Source organism: Colletotrichum costaricense, assembly GCF_030867565.1.
Source record: "Colletotrichum costaricense strain IMI 309622 chromosome Unknown Scaffold_12.1, whole genome shotgun sequence".
Lineage (NCBI taxonomy): Eukaryota > Fungi > Ascomycota > Sordariomycetes > Glomerellales > Glomerellaceae > Colletotrichum > Colletotrichum costaricense.
In genome coordinates, this window is record NW_026848241.1 from 1,409,658 (window position 1) to 1,432,780 (window position 23,123).

The window sequence follows — 23,123 nt, forward strand, 5'->3', positions numbered from 1 at the left end:
CATAATATCATCGGCTTCTCAAGAAACGTGCATAATTTCAGAGTGAATCATGGATCCAAGTTCGCAGATTATCTTCTGTTGTTGTTCTTTTCAATCTTCTTCTTTGATTAAAGAAATAAGTAAAAAAAATCCAGTTCGTTGCATTCAAGGCTACGAATCAGTCAATATAACACGACAATTAACATCCAGTCCTAGCACAAAATTCCCCGAAAGACTCATGAATGCCCAAACTGCTGACGAAAAATATTATCCACACTTTTTATGAAAACAACCAAAACTTGTCACCTCTCCGGACCATCTCCTCATTTCGCCGCGTCTTTTATTACCCTTTGAACGACCACCTCCAGCTCCCGGACAAGTTCCTCCAGCCTTTCTAGGCTAAAGTTGACCGTGTTGGCGCTGTACCATAGGTTCCATGTCTCGGTCTCTGGGTCCGGCCTTGCGATGAGCCACACCTCCTCCGAGTGATCCCACACCTTGTCCGGTCCGAACCAGCCGAGCTCCTGACAGCACTCGCCATCGCCCATAAGATCCACCGTGAACGGCTCCGGGTTCTGAAATTGTAGGATGTACGTTGACCGACGTTCATCGGGCTGCCACGACGCTGCGGGTGTGCAGGCCTCGAACAGCGGCGCGACAGTGCTCGTCTCGAAACCGAGCACATCGAGCTGCGCCTGCCGCGTTGCCTGGAGCGTGCCTTCAAATGTCTTTTGAGCATCGAGTCGCACGCGCAGAGGCACCATGTTAACAGTTGGGCCGACGACGTTGGCTAGCGCGGGCGGAAGTGTGGAACGACCCGACACTGTCATGGTCGTCACCACGTCATCAGTATCGCGCAGCTGAGCGAGCGTCTGCACACACGCCGCGACGTAAAGATTCGCCGCTGTGAAACCATCGAATGCGGGCGGCGCCTGGATGGCGCGCTTGATAGACACAATCTCAGCGGGCTGCCCCGTAGGGGTCAGCGCGAGAGGCTTCGAACCACAAAGCACCTCGCGCCAGTGAGCTAGCATCATATTTTCCGCCTCGCGCACGCAGTCAATGAAGCCCGAGAAGCGCGCCATGGGTGCCAGAGCCTTGCCCTGGAGGCTGGCCGCGAAGCAGTCGAGGATTGGTGTCAAGCTGGTGCGGTCGAAATGGGCATGGGAAAGCCGGAGGCCCCAGCGCGTGGACTGACCCACACCGTGAAGAACGTAGAACCGCGTGTAAAGAGATCCCGGAACCATGGCAGGCTGGAGGGCGGCGTGGAAGACTTCCGTGGCGAAGCCATTCATGTCTTGGTGGTCACCAATCTGGTGTCGTTCCACCGGCGCCGCCGAATTTCGTGGGATCACCTGTAACATCCTCTCGCCAGGCGTCACGAACACGGCGGCTAGGATGCTGAGGTGGTCCCAAACCTTTTGGCAACACTCCTCTATCGTGTCGAGAGAGACGCGCTCGGGTACGTCTACGTGGACCATGAAGCACCCCTGTGCCGGATTGTACATGGCCGCGTCGGCGCACATGGCCTGGGTGGCCGTCGTTGGCATGACATCCTGGATATCTTCGAGCGGGAATTCGACGGCCGGCGCAATCGTCTCTCTAATGAAAGCACCGAGTTCTTGCCCTGCCAGGTCATCATCAGAGAGCAGGGTGAACGGCCGTGGCTCCGAGTACGCCGATTGTTTCTTCTGCACCATCTTGACCCGCTTCGCCATGTCGCTGAGACGCGGACTCTGGAAGATGTCAGCCACAGTCAGGCGCATGTCGTGCTCGTGGGCTAGGGCTACTATGCGCATGGCCTGGATAGAGTCGCCGCCGATGACAAAGAAGTTGCTCTCCGCGCTGATCTTTGATATCTCAGTCTGGTTAAGCACCCGCACCCAGAGTTCCCTGAGTTGCATCTCCTCCGGAGTGGACGGTTCCCTCGAGGTGATGCCCGAGTGAGTCTCGTGTAGAGCGACCAGCTGATCCCGCGTCATCGCGGCTCCCATCTCGCGCAGGCGCTTGCGATCTGTCTTGCCTGTCATGGTGAGCGGCATTTGCTTGAGTGGAATGTAAGCCGTAGGCACGAGGTGTGCGGGAAGCGCGCTGGCCAGCTCCTTGCTAGGCTCCCCAACCACCAGGGAGGCGAGGACATCATCCAAGGACGCCTCGCCGGGGGATGAGAGGGCAACGTAGGCCACGAGGATGGGCTCCTGGCCTTCCGGCTTGATGACCTCGGCAACCAAGGTGACGGTTTCGTACCGGCTGGCCATGACGCGGTGGAGGTGGTGCTCAATGTCTTCCAGCTCGACTCTCTGGCCACGGATCTTGACCTGTGTGTCTTTGCGCCCGACAAATACTAGAGGTCCGTCATCGAGTTGTCGCACAAGATCGCCAGTTCTGTAAAGACGTCCCTGACGGCCCGGAACACCGCCCCCTCCCCTTACAAGCCACGATGGGTCATGGACGAAAGCAGCTGCCGTCTTTTCCTTTTCATTCAGGTACCCGGCGCCGACGATGGGGCCCTCAAGCCAGAGCTCTCCCGTGATTCCTGGTGGCATCAATCGGCCGGTGTCCGGGTCTACAACCCAGGTGAGGGAGCCCAGTCCGCTGCCTATGCCGACATTTGGTTGGTCACCGGTCTCCCCTCGCAGAGCCGTCGAGATGGGGGTGCACTCGGCGGGGCCATAAGCTTGCTTGATGACCCCAGGTGTCCAGATCTCGACATCTTCCTTGCGGATCGGCTCGCCCAAGGAAATGAGGTTGTTGACGGCCGGAAGTGACGCCGGGTTCAGGAGACGGTGGGTCGTGGCGTTCAGGTTGAGCATGTTGGCTCCCATGTGGTTGATCGAGGCAGACAGATCGTTCCGTCGATCCTCGTCCAGAGGAATGCAGACGCACCCACCGGCTTCGAGTGTATGAAGCATGTTGAACCAAGCGCCATCGAAAGAGTAGGACGCAAAGTCGTACACGCGAGAGGTGGTCTGGTAGCCGAAGAATCCGCACTGATAGTGCAGCGCACTCGCGTAGTTGGAGTGAGTAACTTGGGCCCCCTTGGGCAGTCCAGTGCTGCCGGAAGTAAAGACGAGGTACAGCAAGCTAGAAGTTGGCACTACGGGAAGAGGCACTTCAACGTCAGTAGACTCGAGCTCGTCCAGAGCCTGTCGATCCAAGACTATCACCTTCAGTCCGTTGGACGTGCAGAGCCTCGATGGCTCGTCCCTGCGCAGAGCCGAGGCAATCATGACGCTAGGTACGACCTGCTGCACAATTGTCTTCAACCGCTGCTCTGGTTGTCCCCCGTCCAGCAGGACAGAACATCCTCCGGCCTTCATGACGCCCATGACAGCCACGGGAGTCCACATGGACTTCTCGAAGCAGAGGGGCACAATCATGTTTGGGCCGACTCCGAGTTTGATAAGACGGCGAGCTAACGTTGATGATAGGGCGTCTAATTGTGCGTATGTAAGGTCGCCGTCCCAAGCATGGATAGCTTCTGCCTCGGGCTGTTGATGGACGCGGTCGATTATCATGTCGTGCACACAGCGGTCCATGGTTGGGGGGACTTGAGCGTTCCAGCGCCACATGTCTTTCATATCTTGAGGAGAAGCTACCTCAAGATCAGAAACTTTCAGGGCAAGATTCTTTGCGTCGCTCAACTGCTTCAAGATGTGCTCAAACTGTCCCAGAATCCTGGAGACCCGCTCTTCCTTGATCACAGACGAGTCGAAGACGGCATAGATATGCACGCCATCGACCTCGAGGTAGCAGTACAGCGTGAGGGCATACGACTTGGTCTCGTGTACAAAGCCAGAGACGTGAGACATGAGCCGGTTCTGCCTCAGCGACAGATTTTGGCCAAGAGGTTGGATCAAGAGGAGCGTCTGTGCTTGGCAAGCATCCCGAGCAGCGCCGGAAACTCGTTTGATGTTCTGAATACCGAACTGCTCAAACGGAAGCATGTCCACCATCTGCTTCTGTATCGCGTGCAGCATATCCTCAACATTCTCATCATTGTGTAGCATCACTCGTACGGGGACCGGGGCGATGGTAGGCGCCGTCATGCGCTCTACGCCAGCGACATCGGCCTGCCGGCCCGTCAAGGTCGCACCAAAGACGATGTCCTTGGATCCGGAGATCTGAGATTGCAGAATCGCCCAGGCGGTGCGAACAGCCGTTGCGGGTGTGGTGCTGCTGCGAAGCCAGGCGAGGCTCACGAGACGGTCCACGACGGTATCGGCAAGGGGCACCTTCGAGGGGTCGGGTAGCGCGGGGAAGGAAACCGCGCCGTCGCCGCCATCGAATTGGGCTTGCCAGAAATTCTCTGCGGTTGTATTGTCCTGCTGGAGTACGTGTTTGACGAAACTCTGGAAGGGGGCAAAGACTGGTGACTGGCCGTCGTTGTACACCTGTTCGATCGCGTCCAAGATGAGTGGCGCAGACCAACCGTCATAGAGCGCGTGATGGATTGTCCACACGAAGTATGTCGCTCCCTGACGAGCGCTTTCACCCAGAGCAAAGAAGGACAGCCCTGACCCGAGAGCCTGGCTGGGTTTGTGGCTCTCAAGAGAAGAGATAGAATCCATTTCCAGATCGGGACCCCATTGGAAGCATTCGTTGACAACAACCTGAACCAGCCCATCGTCGGGGAGACTCACCACTCGGGTGCGCAACGTCGGTGTCTTGGCTACTACTTCTTCGCACGCTCTCTTGAAGCGAGCTAGATCAGTCGAAGCGGGAAGGCGGTACACGCTGCGTGCAACGTAATCTCCCTCACGCTGAGCAGTCATGGCTAGCAGGCCCTCTTGCAGAGGTGTACACGGGAAGATATCTTCGATCTGGCTCGGCTCGACCTCAGCAAGCTTTGCAGCATACTCTAGCGCTGTACGGCGATCCGTCTCTGGCTTAAGCAGCGACAGTGGAGGGATGGTATCGCCTTCTGGCGCAATCTCCAAACGAGGCTTTAGCGAACGAGCTTGATCTCTCAATTTGGGACTTTGAAAAATCTGCTGAGCCGTCAAATCAAGACCTCGAGTGCGGGCGAGGCTGACGAGGCGAATGGCTTCAAGTGAACTGCCGCCAATGTAGAAGAAACTGTCGTCGAGACCTAGTTGGCCAGGCTTACGGTCCAGGAGGATGGCCCAAAGCTCTTGTAGTTTGAGTTCCATCTCCGTCAGGGGTTCTTGGCCGGTAGACGGAAGTGAAGGGGAAGGGCCCAGAAGAGTCAACACGCCCAGAGGGAGGTCTGCGGCCAACTCTTGCAGGCGCCGTATGTCAGTCTTCCAAGATGCGTTTCTTGGCATTTGCGACACCGGGACGAACTGCGTCGGGACCATGTAAGAGGGGAGAGCCTTCGACAGTAGTTTATGTGCAGCCTTGACGCTGGCTTGCCATTCATCCGTTCCCAAGAGGTCCAATGCGACAATGTTGTCTTCCTGGGTCTGAACAAGGCCGGCACCGTCTCGTAATTGCACGAATGCTGCCAGACTCTTGGTAGCGCCCAGAACATGGGGTGCGATAACAACCGGGAGGACTGTTGAGGCCTTGGGGAAAGCCTCCTTGAGATGGTGCTGCACCTCGCTGAGTTCGAGACGTTGGCCGCGCAACTTGATCTGCGAGTCCTTGCGGCCGACGAAGCGCACCACGCCGTCGGAATCATACTGAACCAAGTCACCAGTCTTGTAAAATCGCCGAGGCTCGCCCTGGCTATTGTTCTTGTCGCTGCACCAGTCGGGGGCACCGACAAAGAACTGCTCCGTCATCTCAGGCTTGGCCAGATATCCCCGGCCAACATTCGGACCTTCGATCAGGAGTTCACCCACGGAGCCAATAGGCAAAATGACGTGGCGGCTATTGGGGTCCACGATCCACAATCGTGTGCCGAATCCTCTGCCGATGACACCAGCATCGGTCCCCTTCACGTAAACATGACTTGCCGAGGTCACGGCGCACTCCGCAGGACCATAACTGATGATTGTCTCAGCATGATTCGCCCAGCGGGTCAAAAGGTCCTTGGAGGCAACCTCACCACCTAGTATAATGGTCTCGAGGCTAGGCATGTCGGTCGGGGTGAGCAGACTGGCTAGGGACGGGGTGATCTTGGCCGACTCGACTTGGAACCGCGCCACGAAGCCTGCAAGGTCGTTCATCCGCTCGTCCTCTGAAGGGACGCAGATGGTGCCGCCGTGGAACAGGGTGCAGAAGATGTCCGAGTTGGCCATGTCAAACGTGTAGGCAGCAAATTGCAGCACGCGAAGACCACGCCGAATCTTAAAGGCCCGGCCGTGCTGATGGGCGGTGGCACACATGTGCCTATGCTCTAAAACGATGCCTTTAGGGGTACCTGTGCTACCCGAAGTAAAGACGACGATGCAAGCATTTCTCGGGCTGGCTTTCTTGATATCAAAAGAAGGAAGCAAGTGGTAATCTGTGTCTTTGGGCAATGCGAGGAGGTGGTCCTGCGAGATGGGCACCACGTTTTGCACCAATCCCTTGAAACGGTCAACCAAATCAGGAGATACCACAGCGAATGTTGCTTGGGTCTGTTGCACAATCTCCTGGATCCTGGTATCAGGATATTCCGGGTCGAGTGCAGTGTAAGCACCTCCGGCTCGAAGAATTGAGAGCATGGCAACGATGGCGAAGGCCGACTTGGGAAAGCAAACTGGCACAATGACTTCTGGCCCTACGCCACACTCTTGAGAGAGGTGCTTGGCGAGGCGCGCAGTCGTAACCTCCAACTCCCCATAGGTGTAAGCCTGATGAGTACTTAGGATGGCTGGGGTGTTGGGTTGTGAGGTAGCTTGCTTCTCGAAATGCCAATGGAGGCACTCGTCATGAGAAGAGTGCTCTGCGCCATTCCATGCAAGGATTGTGTCGAAATCCTCAACGCTACATGCCGCATTCGCTGTCATCTCGATGGCTTTCGTGGATAAACTTGGCGTGTCTTGAAGTTCTTGGCTATGCGACAACGCCCAAGGGCGTGTCAAGACAGGTTCCGTTTCTACGCCCATGATGATGGTTGATAGCAGCTGAACTGCGAAGTATTGGTAGCAAAGAGCGAATGAAGGAGTTGGAGGCTAAAGGACAGATCCAGTTGATGGTGCACGTTGCTGAGAAGAGAAGATAGTTTGTGATGAAGCCAAGTCTTTTCTTGATGGCAGTCTGTGTCTACTATGTATCCAAAGTTTCCCGTCGTCGTCGTCGTCGTCGTCGTCGTCGTCGTGCTGGGGAGCACCGTATCTGGGGGCCAGGATTCCTTCAACACTGCCCATCGCAACTCAATGTCTATCATGCAGCTTGATTGACCCCTCCCGCATGTCAGCATCATCTCAATATTCGCCTGGCGAAGCGACATCTCTCCAGGGCATCGAGCTTCCGAGGTTTGCCTAGATGTCGAGACAGATCCGGCTACAGAAACATGATCAACACGGGGGGTGACAGTTCTCGCAAGACTCACGGCTGGCGTGGTTCGAGCACCCGCACTGTATACATTCGGGGAAAAAGATGCCGGTCTGAAGGAAGCTGACGCTGGATTGCACAATCAGTCTAGAATCTCTAACCTTGCCACCTGCAACAGAGATTCGGTTCCATAGAATAGATAATAGACCTGTCAATATGAGGTTCTAGATCTCCGAAGGCAGGGGTTTCATGCAGCTTACGATCACACACCCACTGGGATGCAACTAGGCATGCAGGGTCCTACAGCCCTGAACCCCTGACCCTGATCCCTGATTCCTTCGCCATACGGGCGTGAAAATCGGACGAATTTCTTGTCCCGCCGCGACAATTGAACCGCAAGATCAGGAAAGCATGGGTTTGCTGAGGCTCCAAAGTGACTGATATCTTGTGTTATCACGACATCTGAAGCAAGCAGCCATTTCGGGCGAACTTGAGATGTGGCCTGGAACACGTCTCACATGGGGTGTAAGATTCTGTCGTGAGATTGCGCAGCTCTGGCCGGGACCTCGAGGCAAAAGTTCCTCCGTGCATCAAGTGCATTCAGGCTACAGAGCTTCAGGTTCGTGATATGTGAAGTGGCGATGATAGTGAGCTCGTTTGTCAATGCCTTTGATTGGCAAACCGCGATTGCATAGCAAGATCACTCGTGTAATTTCACTCATCAATCTGGATGGCAAGCTCACCGCAAGGTGACTCGGTCCCGAAGTAGAACATAATCATTTCCTTACTTCAATCTCCCAACCACCTTTGCCCTCTATGAGATCTCCGTCTCTGTAGATAATCTTTTTACACGTTTGAAGTCAAAGAAGCATCATGATAGAAGAAGCGCTCCTTGCTGCTCTGCAGCAGTTTTTCTCGCCCGAGGGTCTTGGTGTTGTAATTGCACTGGCCTTGAGTGCAATCCTTGGAAGACTCACTATTTTCGCACGCAAGGACGAGAATGACATATCCAGTCTCCCTCTTGTCAACGGCAAGAAATGGTGGCAGTTGACGGCCAAGGAGCAGCGAAAAACGTTCTGCAACCATGCCAAGGAGATTCTTGATCATGCCCTTCTCAATGTAAGCTATCAATCCCCACTAACGAAAAACTAGGGTCGCACAGTATAACTTACAGATTTTGCTAGGTTGGCGACAAGTTCCGTGTGCAAACTGAGAATGGCGTTGAGCTTCTCCTCTCTGCCGACTATGCCAGTGGAATGAAGGACGACGAGGCGCTTGACTTTGGCAAGCACGTGGAGGAGGTGAGCAACTGTGGCCAAGACTGATGCTGCGACAAAAAGCTTATTTTGATGTAGGACATGCACACCAGTCTGGATGGTTTTGCTCCTTTTCGCCAAGGACAAACCCGTGACAGAATCTTTCATGATGCTGTCAAGATCAACCTCATCCAGGATATTGCCAGACTCAATACTCCCCTCTCCGAGGAGGCAAGCCATGCGCTGCAAAAGCACTTTACGAATAAAGCAGGTTAGTCGACTTGATGTGTGATGCAATCAGGATGAGAAAATGCTGATGTTCAACGACAGAATGGCACGAGATCCCGCTCAAGATTCTCGCTTTCAAGATCGTCTCCCAACTGTCTTCCCGAGTCTTCCTCGGCGAAGAGCTCTGTCGCAATGCTGACTGGCTTCAGGTCACGGTCGACTACACCAGGGACTCAATGCAGGCCGCGCAAGACCTACGCTTATGGCCCAAGTTCCTGCGTCCGCTTGCCTACTGGTATCTGCCCCGGTGCCGAGCCATCAGACAAGAGCTACAGACGTCTTTCAACATTGTCGATCCGGTCCTCCAAAATCGCCGCCGCGAGAAAGAGAAGCGGGTGAAAAAGGGTCTCGAACCCGTTCGCCACCTCGATGCGATGCAGTGGATGGAGGACGCGGCCAACGGCCGTCCCTATGACGCCACCGTTGCCCAGACTATGATGGCCATCGCCGCCAACTTTTCGGGGTCAGACTCGTTGAGCACGCTCATGATTTATCTCTGCCAGGACCCCCAGCTGGTCGAGGACATGCGCAAGGAGGTCATTACCGTCTTGTCCGAGAACAAGTGGAGCAAGTCTACCCTTTACAAGCTGCGTCTTATGGACAGTGTGCTTAAAGAGAGTCAGCGCATGAAGCCCGCAGCCATTGGTAAGAGAACATATCTATGGGCATTTCTCCAATTTCAAAAATTGAGCCACTAACATAGTCCCCCACAGCTGTCATGCGTCGTATCGCGCTAAAGGACACAAAGTTACATGACGGTACCAAGATCCCCAAAGGCACTAAGCTCATGGTATCCACCTCGAAGTCTTGGGATTCAGACAAGTACCCCAACCCAGAGAAGTTTGACGGCTACCGCTTCCTGCGCATGCGTGAGGAGCAAGGGCTCGAGACGGCACAATTCGTGTCGACGACACCCGATGCCCTGGGCTTCGGCATGGGCAAGCATGCGTGCCCGGGCCGTTTCTTCGCCGCCAACGAGCTCAAGATCGCCCTCAGCCACATCCTTCTGAAGTACGACTTCAAGCTGGCTCCGGGCGCTCCCACGGATCCTACGTTCCAGGCTTTGTACTGGTCGGCTAACGACAATGCACGAATTGTGATTCGCCGCCGCAAGGAGGAGATTGAGCTGTAGATGATTTGCATGCTGCACTCGGTGCGACAGGCTCTACGTTTGCATGTAGTTCACATCCCACCATATTGTAGTCATGATGTAACAGGTTCAAGCAAATGAGCTGTGAGTCGGGTGGTGATTCGCGCCAAATAATAGCCTTACTAGACAGGATAATAGGATGACCTCAGAAATTCAGAATGAATCCATGTTGTTAAGAACAATCATGCACACTTTGACCCAATGTTGTACGCTACTTCATCGCATTTGTAGAAGATGAACTTGAGGACAGCGATCAGCTTTCACAAAATCTTCACAGTTCGTTACTCTATGTCTATGTCCAAATTCGCTGGATTTATTGGTGTTGTCTTTCATTTCTACGAGTATTCTTCATTTTGATATGTAGAGAACGAGCTACGATGTCTAAGGGTACCATTTTACGTTTCAATCGCGAATGTTTGTGAGAATCTCTGACTAAGCCTTTCAATCCATCGGATAACGCGTTAGAAGCAAGGCATTCGCACATTCAGACGATGGTTTACTGGACGTTCGACGGGGAAAATCAAAGAAATCGCGACAATTCAGTACGATACGAGATGCTGTGTTGTGGCACAGCCGTTAACATTGGCCGGGATTGCTCACAAACGGCCTGCGCTTATAGTACTTTTGGCAAGCACTGTTGCATTCCGTCGGCTAAAACAATACGCATCATGGTGGTCGCACTGATACGGCCAATCAGTGTTGTGGGAATGGCAATAAGCCCCATACTCCGTTCCAACTCGGTCTCCCAGATTAGGTCTCCCAAGGTCTAGAATCCTTTTTTCCGGTCCGGGTCTCTGTTCCCATTGCCCTCAAAGTACTTTGGTTGTGGGACGGACCCTGAAGCTTCGCACTTATTTCTTGAGTGTCTTCAACCCCAGACTCTTATCGGGCCCATACGGAAAGGACCCTGAGCATCAGGGTCCAGCCCCATCTGCGAACGGAGCCTCCGAGATACATGGGCGGAAACGTACGGTCCACGCCCCTACTTATCACTACTCAGTAACACACTGACAAGTAAGGCAACAGAGAATGACGCCCGTAAACGGCCTGCCGTTTTGGAATGTCCCTGAAGATCCACCTCACGTAGTATCCATAATCAGTAGCAGGGGGTAATCACACATATGCGCACACCCACCCGGCACACAATCCGTGCGGAGTAGGTACTTATGTGTTGCATATGCAAAAAACGGATCACAAAAGCTTGACCAACGAGTTGCCCTTAATAGAAAGCCCTACCGCCCCTGTTGTCATATTATCCCCTTGTAAGATGTCAGCGCAAAGGCTGTAAACCAAGCCGTACTATTCCCAGCGATTACATGGCGCAATACAGTGCAATCAGATTCGGCTGGGTCAGAAGCGGCTTTGTGGCAATTTTATTGGCAGATTCCTGGGCTACGTTGCATGAGTATCCATTTCACCTAGACTCCTCGGTATTAGACACCGATATGTTGCACACACGGAAAACAGTGCCTTGCGCCTACTAATTCAATGTTATGCACTAGCAGCGGGTTCGGAAACTCACGGCGCCTATACTAGTTGCCGCCTCGGCTAGATCGTTAGAGGATCTCTGCGGCTGATGCGGTGGACTTCCGCCGGCTGCGAGTCCACCTGTAAGTGTTCTTCGCTTTGATTACGGTGTGTACTGATAAAGTTGCATTGAATCAGCAGGATGACTTGAAGGAGCTGGTGCAGAAGTCCACGAGGAGTCTACAACATAAGTCCCCTGTATGCAGCGTAACTCTCCGGTGTCCTAGTATGGGGGAGGCCACAACACCAAGTGGTTTCCTGCATGTTCATATGCGGCAAATGAAAGAGAAAGTAGGCCCAGATTTCCCGTTGACTAGACACGTAGTATGAGCCCGAGTGCAAACATGGATAGCATGATGCAGTTTACGAGTCTCGCCCCCGGCCTCTTGGCCTAGGTCTTGCTTCTCAAGCCCATATCGTATCTCATGTTTTGTGCCGCAAACAGACCGCAACAGCGGTGATTGAGGGGCTTGCAGGCTTACGAAGTGACCTTTAGGCCGAAATAGACGTAGCCATGTGTATGAGATCCGAAACCCTTGCAGAATTAGCAGGATTTGCCCTCCTCTTCGCGCAGTTGTAACTTGATGTATCTGTACATACATCAACGTATCGCTCCATCTCGTCGGGCCCTTTTGTGATTTGACCGGGGTATTTTCTTCACGCGCGCTCGCAATGTCCTCCAAATCCAGCTGATGATGTTGTCGTCTAGCCATCCATCTAAGACGTACAGATGTCAAACTTGACCAAATACGACAAAGTCTGACTCCCTTGCGCTAAAGACACGGCCTAGAACCCGTGAGGGGCAAGAACAATCAGCTTCAACACGGCGAAATCCTTATGGACCTTTCCTGTTTGCGTACTTCAGCTTTATGCGAAGGAAAACGTTGTTATGCAGGTGTAAGAAAGATATTGGCGCTGCATGATACGTGTTGGGCATTTTCTTCACGGGGCCAGGCAATACCAGACGTGCGAGATTGTGAAGAGTAACAGTAGCATCTCATCTGACTGCAAGCCAAATAGGCAATTTCTCGATGCCATATTTGCCCTTTAAGTCTTCTCATTTCCTCATGTTCCAAGTTGTCTTGAAGCTTTAGTCTCTCTTCATCCATTCCCCCTCATTGAGTCATTTCCCATTTTGTCACAAAACGGAGGCAGCAGCAAACATCATGGACACCGCAAGCTTTCCCACAGACTGTTATCTTGATGCTGTCGTGAGCTTTCTGAGCATTATCAACTATAACGACACCAATTACACACACCAGGAGAGGGTCCGTAACCTACACTATGCTTACGCTAAGGCGGCGAAGCACTTTGCCCAGCCGACGCAGCAGCGTCTAATCAAAGCCAGCCCAAGACGTCTCCAGGCATCTCTTCAGACAATTGTGGCTATGGTAGTCTATGCCTGGGTGCGCGTCGATCCCGAGGTTATGGCAGATTTGAGCATCCACTACACTTATATGCTAGTGCTTGATGACAGCCAAGATGACCCCGACGCAACTATGCAGTCATTCTACCAGGATCTCCTTGCCGGGAAGCCTCAACGGCACCCTTGGTGGCAGATGGTGAACGCGCAGTTCCCAACTGTGCTTAGCCATTACGGTCCATACTGTGGTTTAAACCTGGTCCGGAGCACGACCGACTGTAAGGAGCCTTGGAATGCCCACAATTCTCATGTTCCTGCGCAGGAAGCTAAACGGTCCACAGTTTTCCAGGGTTGCTGGATTGAGCAACATAACTTCCAGGGCTTTCCGGGCTCATACGACTTCCCCGGCTTTCTGCGTCGCATGAACGGCCTCGGCCACTGCGTCGGGGCATCCATCTTTCCCAAAGCCCAGTTTGACGAAAAGGTGCTCTTTACTGAGATTACGTCTGTCATCTCTCAAATGGAGAACTGGATGGTGTTTGTGAACGACCTACTATCATTCTACAAAGGTACGCTCATTACCTTATCTCATCTCCAGTGCAAGCTTGGCATTGATGCAGAGCCGATTATCGTCGGCGGGGTAGAAGCGTGAAGCTTAAACTATAAGCTTGTTTCTTCCCCGTGCGATCCGATTCGTTGCCTGCGTGCTCGCCAAGGCACAAGCGGTTTGCCAAGATCACTCGCTAAATGAGTTGTAACCCTCTAGAATTCGATGAGCCGCGTGACCAGACGTCACTCGTCAACAACTACGCCAAGTGTGACCGCATCACGCTGGCCGAGGCGCTGAACAAGCTCACGCGCGACACAATCCGCTGCTCGGAGCAGATCGTCGAGGTCTTTGCCGACAAGGATCCAAGCATCGCTGACACCCTCCAGACTTTCTGCCAGGGCTATGTCACCTGGCACCTGAGCGATCCTCGCTACCGTCTCCGTGAACTCGTCACTAGCGCTGCTGGCGGTGATACTGCCACGGCGAAGGAGTTCCGTCGGTACCAGGCTGCCGGTGACCTCGTTGGGGCTGTTGACCCCAAGGAGTGGGCTTACCCTCCTGTTGCTGACCTTGTTGAGGATCATAGCGTTGAGGAGGTAGTCCAAGTCGCGACACCACTAGTTCCGAAGACGTCTATCAATGCCAGCAACACTGTGGGTGCTGTATCAAAGTGGGCAAAGAAGTTTTGGCCGCAGGAGTATATCTAGTCATTCCCATGGGGATCATGGTTACCTGATCTGGGGCGTTATAAATTTTTGTATTTAGGATAGGCGGAGTCTTGATAATTGAACTTTCGTATTAACATACTTCCGTTTCGCGACAAAATTCCGAGCGAATGTACTTGGGTCTCATTAGCTGTCACATATATGGTATTGTTTTCTCACAGAGGTTGACCCTGAAAATTCCCTTGGTGGTCTTGTGCAAGTTCAAGCTACTCGCGTACGGCTTTTGGGGACTCTATGCTTGGAGTATCACCACAAGTTTGGTTTTCCCTCTTTATTGCAGTTTAAGCTCAATTTACTATTATTTATTCGGTCAAATACTCTGACGGGGAGTCATGTTTAGCAATACATCATCAAATTACAACTTATTGGAAGTTCAATCCACCTCGAACCTACTTTGCAAGCCTAGGAGCACGAGGAAACAATATCGACGAAAGAAAGCGACCGGGACAACTAAATTGAGACAGCAATCTAAAAAATCAAAAACGCTGTACAGTTTCTGCGTTGTCATATCAGAGCTTCTGCCAGTTTTCCTGGTCCTCAGGGAGTGTCCCAAACATCGTTTGGAAAGATCAGACATCCACACCTCCGCGGAACCAACATTATCTTAGGGCCTTAGCTTGCGTGTAACCATCACCTCGACTTCACCCTGTCCTTCGCCCTTATCCTTCTCGAGCTTGGGTTGCCCAATGATCAAGACGTTATGGACCTGAACGTCTGCAATCGAAGTGTTCACCAAATCCATATCGAAGTTACGAAGAACGCGGGTAAATGTCAGATATAGCTCGGCGTGAGCTAAGCTGGATATCGGTGGTCATTAGAATTATGCGACGGAAGACAGGATTAATGGATGCTTTTACTAACCCGATGCCGAGGCACTGACGGGACCCCTTGGTGAAACTCGTGAGGTACCTCTCCAGAGGAAACCCTGCCTTGGCTGCCTCTACCCAGCGGTCTGGGTTGAAGGTGAAGGGGTCCACGAAGCACTTGGGATTCGTGTGCACAAAATACGTCGACTGACTTACAGGCGTCTGTAATTCATCTTAGAAAATGTGCTCGCAAGCCCAGAAAGGTAATATAAGCACTTACACCAGGAGGAATGGCATGGTCCTTGTACTGTAGCGTCTCGTGGGTGAAGACCCTTGGAAGACGGGTGATGGGTCCGTAAGAGAGGCGGATAGCTTCTTTCACAATGCCAGTCTAAGACTTCGGTTAGTTGACGGAAATTCTTCGGCTGCGTGCGCCATCAGTGAACAGGGAAGTAAATGTACCATGAAGGGCAGTGTCTCGAGATCCTTCATTGTGAGCTCTTCGTCGGGAATGTGGTCCACTCTGGAGAGCTCAGCGAGGGCTCTGTTGACAAGAGATTTGTTGGCGAGCAGGTAAAACATGCCAACAGCAAGCGATCTTGATGATGTCTCTGTTCCAGCGAATATAATGACCTGCCCTTCATCTACAAGACGCTCCATGGTGCGTTCCTGTGCAGGGACGTGCGAGTCGCCGAGGGCCTCAATTATGATTGACTTGGACTGAGGACTATTGTTCTCGCTAGCGAGCTTGTTCTTGATGTTGATTTTAATGTCTTCTTGTAGAACCAGGAGTTCCGCGACGGGTGGTAGAATGAGAAGGATAACTGGGATGGGCAGCTTCTTGAGGTATCTAATGGCCCACGGCACGAAGCGAGTCCAGTGAAAGATTTCCGAAACACCCTTGAAGGCCTCACGAATGGGCGAAACCAGGCTGGGGATGCTGAGGTAGTCGTAGTGGTAGCCAAAGAAGCGTTGGGTGATAATGTCTGCCGTCATGGCGGAAAACGCGAGGTCCAGCGAGATTTTGGTGCCGTCCTTGCGAGCACCATCGAGGCGGTTGAGCATGGCCGTGATACGTTCATGAATCTGGGGCTCCATGGAAACGATGGACCGCTTTGCGAAGTAGGGGTTCATATAGCCGCGGCGTGAACGGTGCTGGGCGTGGTTCACGGTGGCTGCTACGGATGCAGGGACACCAAAACCGGCTACGGTAGACGAGTCCTTGTTGATGCGATGAGTGCCGCCGACATAAACGTTTTGATAGTATTCTGGGTCATCAATGTGAACTTCGTTGGGGTTGATGCGAACAATTGGGCCTATATCAATAACAATCAGCAATCTGTGCAAGAGACCGCCCGATGACGTCTGCTGGTAAGAGTAGTGAAATGGATCGGTCTTACCGTATTTCTCATGCATCTTCTGGATCTCCCAAAGGTAGTTGCCGTTCTTTACGGCATCGTACCAAAAGTCGCAGAGCGGCGTCATAGCAGCTAGCCATGGACCGGGGATCTTAGAAAGAGGATGGAAGTAGAGGTTGTAAATACATCGTACAACAACGTAGCCTGTCCAAATAAAAAACAGGCGACGAGCCAAGTCGCCACAATTAGTCTCGCCTAAATTGATCAATGACCAAAGAAAATCTGCCTTTGGGAAGATGCCTGCCACCGAGGAAATTGTGCCGTTAGGCTCCTCGATGACAGCAGCATCAGTGGCCAGAGTGTTGATCAAAACCTCTATGTTGGACATTTCGAGGAAGGCAGTGGGTCAAAAGAAATTTCTGTATGAACATAAGAAAGAAAGAATTCATGAAAGAAACCAATTCTTCAGGGCCAACGACTGGTTTTATTGCTAGGCACTTAGCTACATATGAGCCAAATCTCGGCGTCGAGGTAAAACCCGTAAACCTACCACTATGCTCGCCAATCAAGTTCGAATGACCACGCTTCACAGTGTTCGTTGTCATTCCCGGCTTGCTGTTTCCCATCACACGATCCCCCAGTACACCTGTTGTTCGGCACCCAGTCACCCTCATCTAGCGTAGGACTTCGTTTCCGAGCATACTGCAATACCGAGGCTTACCCCTCTCTTCCATCTGTTAAATCATGTTCCGGGGTGAAGCTTGGCTTCATCCTTCTCCACGTATCCTGTTCTTCTCATTGGATAACTAAGCATGGCGTTACCATTATTTTTGTCTGCCTGCGATAATGGGTCTGAAGGCATTCACGCGAAAGGCCGTTTTCCCGAAAGCTTGCCAGACAGGAGAGGAAATGATTGGAGGAACAACCATTTACGTTACAAGATCCGTGAAAACCCGATTCCGTCCGCCATCTCACAATGCCCGCTTCCTCGTTTGCAACAGGATGGCTTAGAGGCCGCGCTTCCAGATGCCTTGCGCCTATGATATCTTGCCCACCATCCTTCTCGATGCGTGTAAGCCGGGGAAGTGAGCTTTTGGGCCGAAACCGTAGACCCTGCATACAACTTTCCGCACATGTACACGTGTAGAAGAGCATGCGTCCTCATCCTTGCATCGCGAGGCTTTAGCCGCTGTATCTCCATCTGTCTTTAGGTCCAGGCTATTTCCGAAGCATATCAATGAAGCGAACGGGATCTGGGCCTGAAGATAGGCTTTCTTGCTTGCCTACATCTGAAGTATCTGTCCGGTAGTGATACTTGTTGAAGCAGAATCAGGCATGGCTGATGTAGATACTCGGAAAGTGAGATGCCTGCCCGTGTCGGAAGTCCCTGCATACCATGTCGCGGCTAAGAGGATTCACCCCCTCCCGCGTGGAAATAACGGTCCCTGCATACAAAGGTTCCTTCATGCATTGTAACCGCGGTCACAACACCGACATACCTTACCGATGGCTGGAACACTGCGATGTCGCCTGTCGAGGGACAGATAGCTGTACGCCCCCTCATATTGTAAGCCTGTAGGGTTTCACACACATCTTGTAAACCGAGCAATCGAATCTAGGCCCGCCGTACATGTGCATCTTTGAGCTGTCGCTAGCCCTGTATAGGCTAACAATACGGTCCTAACTGGTATAGTATGTGAGGGTGTGTCTACATGTAATTCTCACCGCGGCACCGCGGCACCTCTCCCCCTTGCTGCCCTTCCCCTGTCCTGGCAGACGATACGTACGGGACGACCCGCAATGGACAACCCCCCGGCGTTCTAGACTCTAGAGTCTAGACTACGAATACGGAGTACACATGTCCCAAGTCAGCTCCCATACACATATTATATTCCAACCCCGGAGTGTCTGTTACAGTGAACCACCGTTTATGGCGAACACAGTGCGGACAACGGGCCAAGTACACAACCAACAAGATAAGCACCAACCGTAGATCAAGCCTTTACCGAGCTAATAAAACGTGATGCTCAAAGATTGGACTTGATCTAGACTCCAGGACCCCTACATGCTGCAAAAGACCCACAAGTTTGCATCATCTGGATACGAAATGACCTTCCGCATTCGCGATGTCGTCTCCTGTATGAACATGAATCATCTTTATGTATCGTAAGCGAAGATACTGTGCCGTTACACATGCTACAGTGATGCATTTCGTCCAACTCTTCTTATCTAGGCTGTCTGGGCGCCTTTCAGTTGTCCACAAAACCCTTTTCCGATAGGCGTCACGCAACTCCCTTTCCCACCTGTTTTCTCTACGGCCGTGGTTGGATTTCTTTTCTAACAACTGGGCTTCTACCGACCAACCTTATTCGGCAAAAGTCCTCTATTTTGTTCACAGGAAATTTTGGCGAGAACGGTCGCAAGCACTTGCGCGAACGTCAACGTCCTAGATGGCAGACCTCGGAGACAAGTCGGCCCCCCCTGCCACGCTCGCCAAGACAGACACCGCCGTCAACTCCAGAAACAGCGAACTAGGCCAAGTCGACAACGGGATAAGCGACAAGGACCAAATTCACGATGGCAAAGCAAAAGACAGTAAAGGGAAGAAGCCCGGGTCGCTCCACTTCTTCTTCCGCGTGCACTGGTCTTACTCTACATCGCTGGATCACGCCCTCCGGCTCATCGGCCTAATTGCTGCTATCGCCTCCGGTATCCTACCTCCACTGATGACAGTGGTGTTTGGATCCTCTGTGAATCAGTTCAATGATTATGAAAATGGCAGTATTTCGGGACAGGACCTCTACCGCAACATGTCCAAGAACGCCCTTTGGCTGCTCTATCTCTTCATCGGCCGCTTCTTTCTCGTCTACGTGCACTCCACGTGCTTCGGTCTTGTGGGCATTCGTGTGACTAGAGCGTTTCGCGTCGACTTCATCCGGTCGATGATCCGACAGGATGTTTCCTTCATCGACTCCTGTGCGCCTGGCACCGTCGCGTCCACCATCTCAAACAGCGCTGACATGGTGGAAAACGGCAGCACCGAGAAGGTCGGCAGCCTAATCCAGAACATGTCCATGTTCGTTGCCGCTTTTGTAGTAGCCTTCACGCGGCAGTGGAAGCTTACCCTTGTCACGGCTACTTCGCTGCCCATTCTCTTCATCGGGTTCAAAATCACTTTTGGCCTCGGTAAATATGCTGTCCTCCTGCATTGATTGCTCAGCGCTAATCAGAATTCACCATCAGACGCCAAGATTGAGGCAAAGATCCTAGAGATATATAACCGCGCCGGTGGCCTGGTTGAGGAGGCTCTGGGTTCAACCCGCATCGTGACGGCTTACAATGCCAGTGCGAAGCTGAGCCGCAAGTACGACGACTACCTGGCAGGGGCGCAGAAGCTTGGCTTCCGCAAGGGTCCCGTCATCGGCGTCCAGTGGAGTGTGGAGTTCTTCACGATCTACTGTGCGTACTCCCTTGCCTGGTTCTATGGTGTAAAGCTGCTCAACAGCGGCGAGATCGGGGGCGGTGGGCAAATCATCTCAGTGCTGCTCGCGGTCCTTTTGGGTACAAACGCTGCCTCCAACGTGGCCCCAGGGTTCGGTGACTTTGCCAAGGCTTCAGCTGCCGCTCAGGGCATGTTTGAGGTGGTTGATCGCAAGTCCGAGATCGATCCCTTGGCCGACACCGGTGAGCGGCCTGACAAGTGTGAAGGCCTGGTCGAGCTACGCAACATCAGCTTTGCCTATCCGTCAAGGCCCTCTGTTCAAGTCTTGCGTGACGCCAGCCTAATCTTTGAGGCTGGAAAGGTCACGGCATTGGTGGGTGCGTCTGGTTCTGGAAAGAGTACGATTGTTGCACTGGTCGAACGATGGTTCAACCCAACTAGCGGATCTATCCACTTGGACGGCCATGACATTGCTGACCTTGACCTTCGATGGTTGCGTGGGAGGATCGGCCTTGTTCAGCAAGAACCAGTCCTTTTCAGCGACACGATCTACAACAATGTAGTCCATGGACTATACGGAACTCCCAAGAACGATCTCCCCGAGCCCGAGAAGAGAGAACTTGTCCGACAAGCGTGCATCCAGGCGTTTGCGGACGAGTTTATCCAGGAGCTGCCGCAAAAGTATGACACCAAGGTTGGAGAACGCGGCGCTTTGTTGAGTGGAGGGCAAAAGCAGCGTATTGCCATTGCCCGGAGTGTCATCTCCAACCCGCAGATCCTCCTGCTCGACGAAGCTACATCAGCCCTGGATCCTACGGCAGAGAGAAAAGTACAAGCTTCTCTTGACAATGTCTCTAAGCAGCGGACTACAATCATGATTGCGCACAAACTTTCAACGGTCCAGAAGGCCGAAAAGATCGTTGTACTGAGTCGGGGCGAGGTTGTTGAGCAGGGTACCCATCAGCAGCTACTTGATCTAAGGGGGGCGTACCACGAGCTTGTCAATGCTCAGACACTCCATACAGGCGAGGCGGCAGCTGCACAAGCGGGTATAGAGATATACGAGCCCTCGGAAGTTCCATACCGGGACGATAGCTCAGTCGACAGTGCAGATGACAAACCGGTGGTCTTGTCGAAGTCTGCAAGCAGGCAATCTTATTCTGCCGCAGAACCAGTCGAGATTGAACACGAAACCAAGGACGAAGACGCAGATGTTTCTCGCAAGCTTTCCATCGCGGAGTGCCTCAAAATTATCATCTGGAAGGAGCACTGGCACATCTGGCCAGTCTGGCTCTTTGGCATCCTATCCTCGGCAGCTGGTGGTGGCCTATTCCCCGCGCAGGCAGTCCTTTTCGGATCCAGTCTCCCGACTTTGCAGCTTCTTCCCGGCAACTACTTGGTAGAGCGCGGTAACTTTTGGGCATTGATGTACTTCGTTTTCAGCCTAGGTGTCTTTGTGTGCTACCTTGGCGTCGGGTTCTTCTGGACTATAGCATCGTTCCACACCACGCGCTTCTACCGCCGGGGATATTTCGACGCAATGTTGCGGCAGGATGTTTCTTTCTTTGACACCGCGGGCCACGGTGCGTCCGAGATGACTAGCCGACTCTCCCTGCATCCTCAGCGGCTTCAAAACTTGCTGTCCACCAACCTCGCTCTTATTATCGTCATATTTGTTGACATAGTCTCGTGTTTTGTTCTGGCAGTCGCCATGGGATGGCGTCTGGGTCTGGTCGTCATTGCGGGCGGCATGCCGACACTTTTCGGTGCCGGTTCCTTCCGCCTGCGACTCGAAATGGCCAACGAGGACCGCCTGACCCAGACGTACCTGGAAAGCGCTCGTTTTGCATCCGAGGCTGTCGGCGCCATTCGTACCATCTCTAGCTTGACATTGGAAGACAAGGTTCTGAACGGCTTCAAGTCTCGTCTTGATGAGTGTGCCAGTCGGGAACTACGTAGCAAGATGATTACGATGGTTGTTCACGCATTCGCTGAAAGTATCAACATGGCCGTGACGGGCCTGGCCTTCTGGTATGGCGGAAAGCTGTTGTCTGAGGGTCATTACGATATGCGAACATTCTTCATTGTCTTCATGGCGGTGCTTATGGGGTCGCAATCGGGCGGCGTTCTGTTCGGCTTTTCGTCGAGTAAGTTGCTTCATCAAGCCACACATCCCAAGTCGGATTCTTCAGGCAGTGAAAGACTAGAATACTAACGGGTACCTTTGTAACAGACGTTTCGAGAGCACATTCGGCGGCAAATCACATCATTGACTTGCGCATATCGCAGCCTCCCATCAATACCTCCTCCGGCGTCAAGGAATTGCCGGAGAGCGAGAACAACCGGGTAGCCATCGAATTCCGCGACGTGACCTTTGCATACCCCAGCCGGCCAAATCGCTGTGTACTACACGGTCTCAATCTCAAGATCCTAAGGGGCCAGTCCGTTGGCATCGTAGGCGCCTCGGGCTGCGGTAAAAGTACCATTGTTGCCCTTCTAGAGCGATTTTACGACATCAACTCTGGACAGCTCCTCGTTGAGGGCACAACTATCCGAGATTTGGACGTACAATTTCACCGCTCCCGCATCGGCCTTGTATCGCAGGATACCGCGCTCTTCCAGGGCAGCATCCGGGATAACATTCTCCTTGGTCTTCCAGACGATGAGGCGGCGGCGCCCGACGCAGATGATCGCGTGGAGCGCGCGTGCCGCTCGGCCAACATGCATGATTTTATTAGCAGCTTGCCCGACGGATACGCGACCGACGTCGGAAACCGCGGTGTCGCTCTCTCCGGGGGTCAGCGCCAACGTCTCGCAATCGCTCGAGCGCTAATCCGCGAGCCGGAGGTGTTACTCTTTGATGAAGCCACTAGCGCCCTAGACACCGCCAACGAGGTGCTGGTACAAGCTGCCATCGAGGCGGTCGCGCGAGAGAAGCCTGGCCGGACCACTATTGCTGTGGCTCATCGCCTGTCGACTATACAGCGCTGCGACCGAATTTTTGTGCTGCACAGAGGCCAAGTCGCTGAGAACGGCACTCATGAGGAACTTTTCCAGAGGCGGGGAATGTACTATGAGATGGTCTTGGCTCAATCGCTGGACAGAGAGGTTGTCGCGATTGTCTAACAGAGGTAGCCCCAATATGATACATGAATAGACTGGCGTGTGTCATCGACTGAGTTGTAAATGATGTTGGCGTTATTGAAGACACAAGGGTAGGTTTGAAGAAGATATAATGCGGACTGGCATCTCCTATGTAATGGATTTTGGCTGGCTTCATAGGCGCAAAAGAT

At 52.9% G+C, this 23,123-nt stretch overlaps 5 protein-coding genes across 5 annotated transcripts; 3 read left to right on the plus strand and 2 right to left on the minus strand.

Moving 5' to 3' along the window:
- Positions 1 to 302: 302 nt before the first annotated feature.
- CCOS01_11428 (tyrocidine synthetase 1) lies at positions 303 to 6,977 on the minus strand (the record flags this gene model as incomplete). Its single annotated transcript, XM_060459581.1, has 1 exon — positions 303 to 6,977. The coding sequence occupies one exon, from the start codon at positions 6,975 to 6,977 to the stop codon at positions 303 to 305; it is 6,675 nt and encodes a 2,224-aa protein (XP_060310313.1).
- A 1,261-nt stretch (positions 6,978 to 8,238) lies between these two features.
- CCOS01_11429 (p450 monooxygenase) lies at positions 8,239 to 10,041 on the plus strand (the record flags this gene model as incomplete). The annotated part of the gene is made up of 5 exons (XM_060459582.1): positions 8,239 to 8,484; positions 8,550 to 8,666; positions 8,721 to 8,892; positions 8,952 to 9,554; positions 9,623 to 10,041. The coding sequence occupies 5 exons, from the start codon at positions 8,239 to 8,241 to the stop codon at positions 10,039 to 10,041; spliced, it is 1,557 nt and encodes a 518-aa protein (XP_060310314.1).
- Positions 10,042 to 12,752: 2,711 nt separating this feature from the next.
- On the plus strand, positions 12,753 to 14,206 carry CCOS01_11430 (trichodiene synthase; the record flags this gene model as incomplete). The annotated part of the gene is made up of 2 exons (XM_060459583.1): positions 12,753 to 13,518; positions 13,716 to 14,206. 2 exons carry the CDS (start codon positions 12,753 to 12,755, stop codon positions 14,204 to 14,206), a joined length of 1,257 nt encoding a protein of 418 aa, XP_060310315.1.
- A 622-nt stretch (positions 14,207 to 14,828) lies between these two features.
- CCOS01_11431 (trichodiene oxygenase) lies at positions 14,829 to 16,776 on the minus strand (the record flags this gene model as incomplete). The annotated part of the gene is made up of 5 exons (XM_060459584.1): positions 14,829 to 15,021; positions 15,086 to 15,252; positions 15,311 to 15,421; positions 15,493 to 16,346; positions 16,431 to 16,776. 5 exons carry the CDS (start codon positions 16,774 to 16,776, stop codon positions 14,829 to 14,831), a joined length of 1,671 nt encoding a protein of 556 aa, XP_060310316.1.
- A 2,062-nt stretch (positions 16,777 to 18,838) lies between these two features.
- Positions 18,839 to 22,956, plus strand: CCOS01_11432 (multidrug resistance protein 3; the record flags this gene model as incomplete). The annotated part of the gene is made up of 3 exons (XM_060459585.1): positions 18,839 to 19,574; positions 19,632 to 21,977; positions 22,064 to 22,956. The coding sequence occupies 3 exons, from the start codon at positions 18,839 to 18,841 to the stop codon at positions 22,954 to 22,956; spliced, it is 3,975 nt and encodes a 1,324-aa protein (XP_060310317.1).
- Between the last annotated feature and the right edge of the window lie 167 nt (positions 22,957 to 23,123).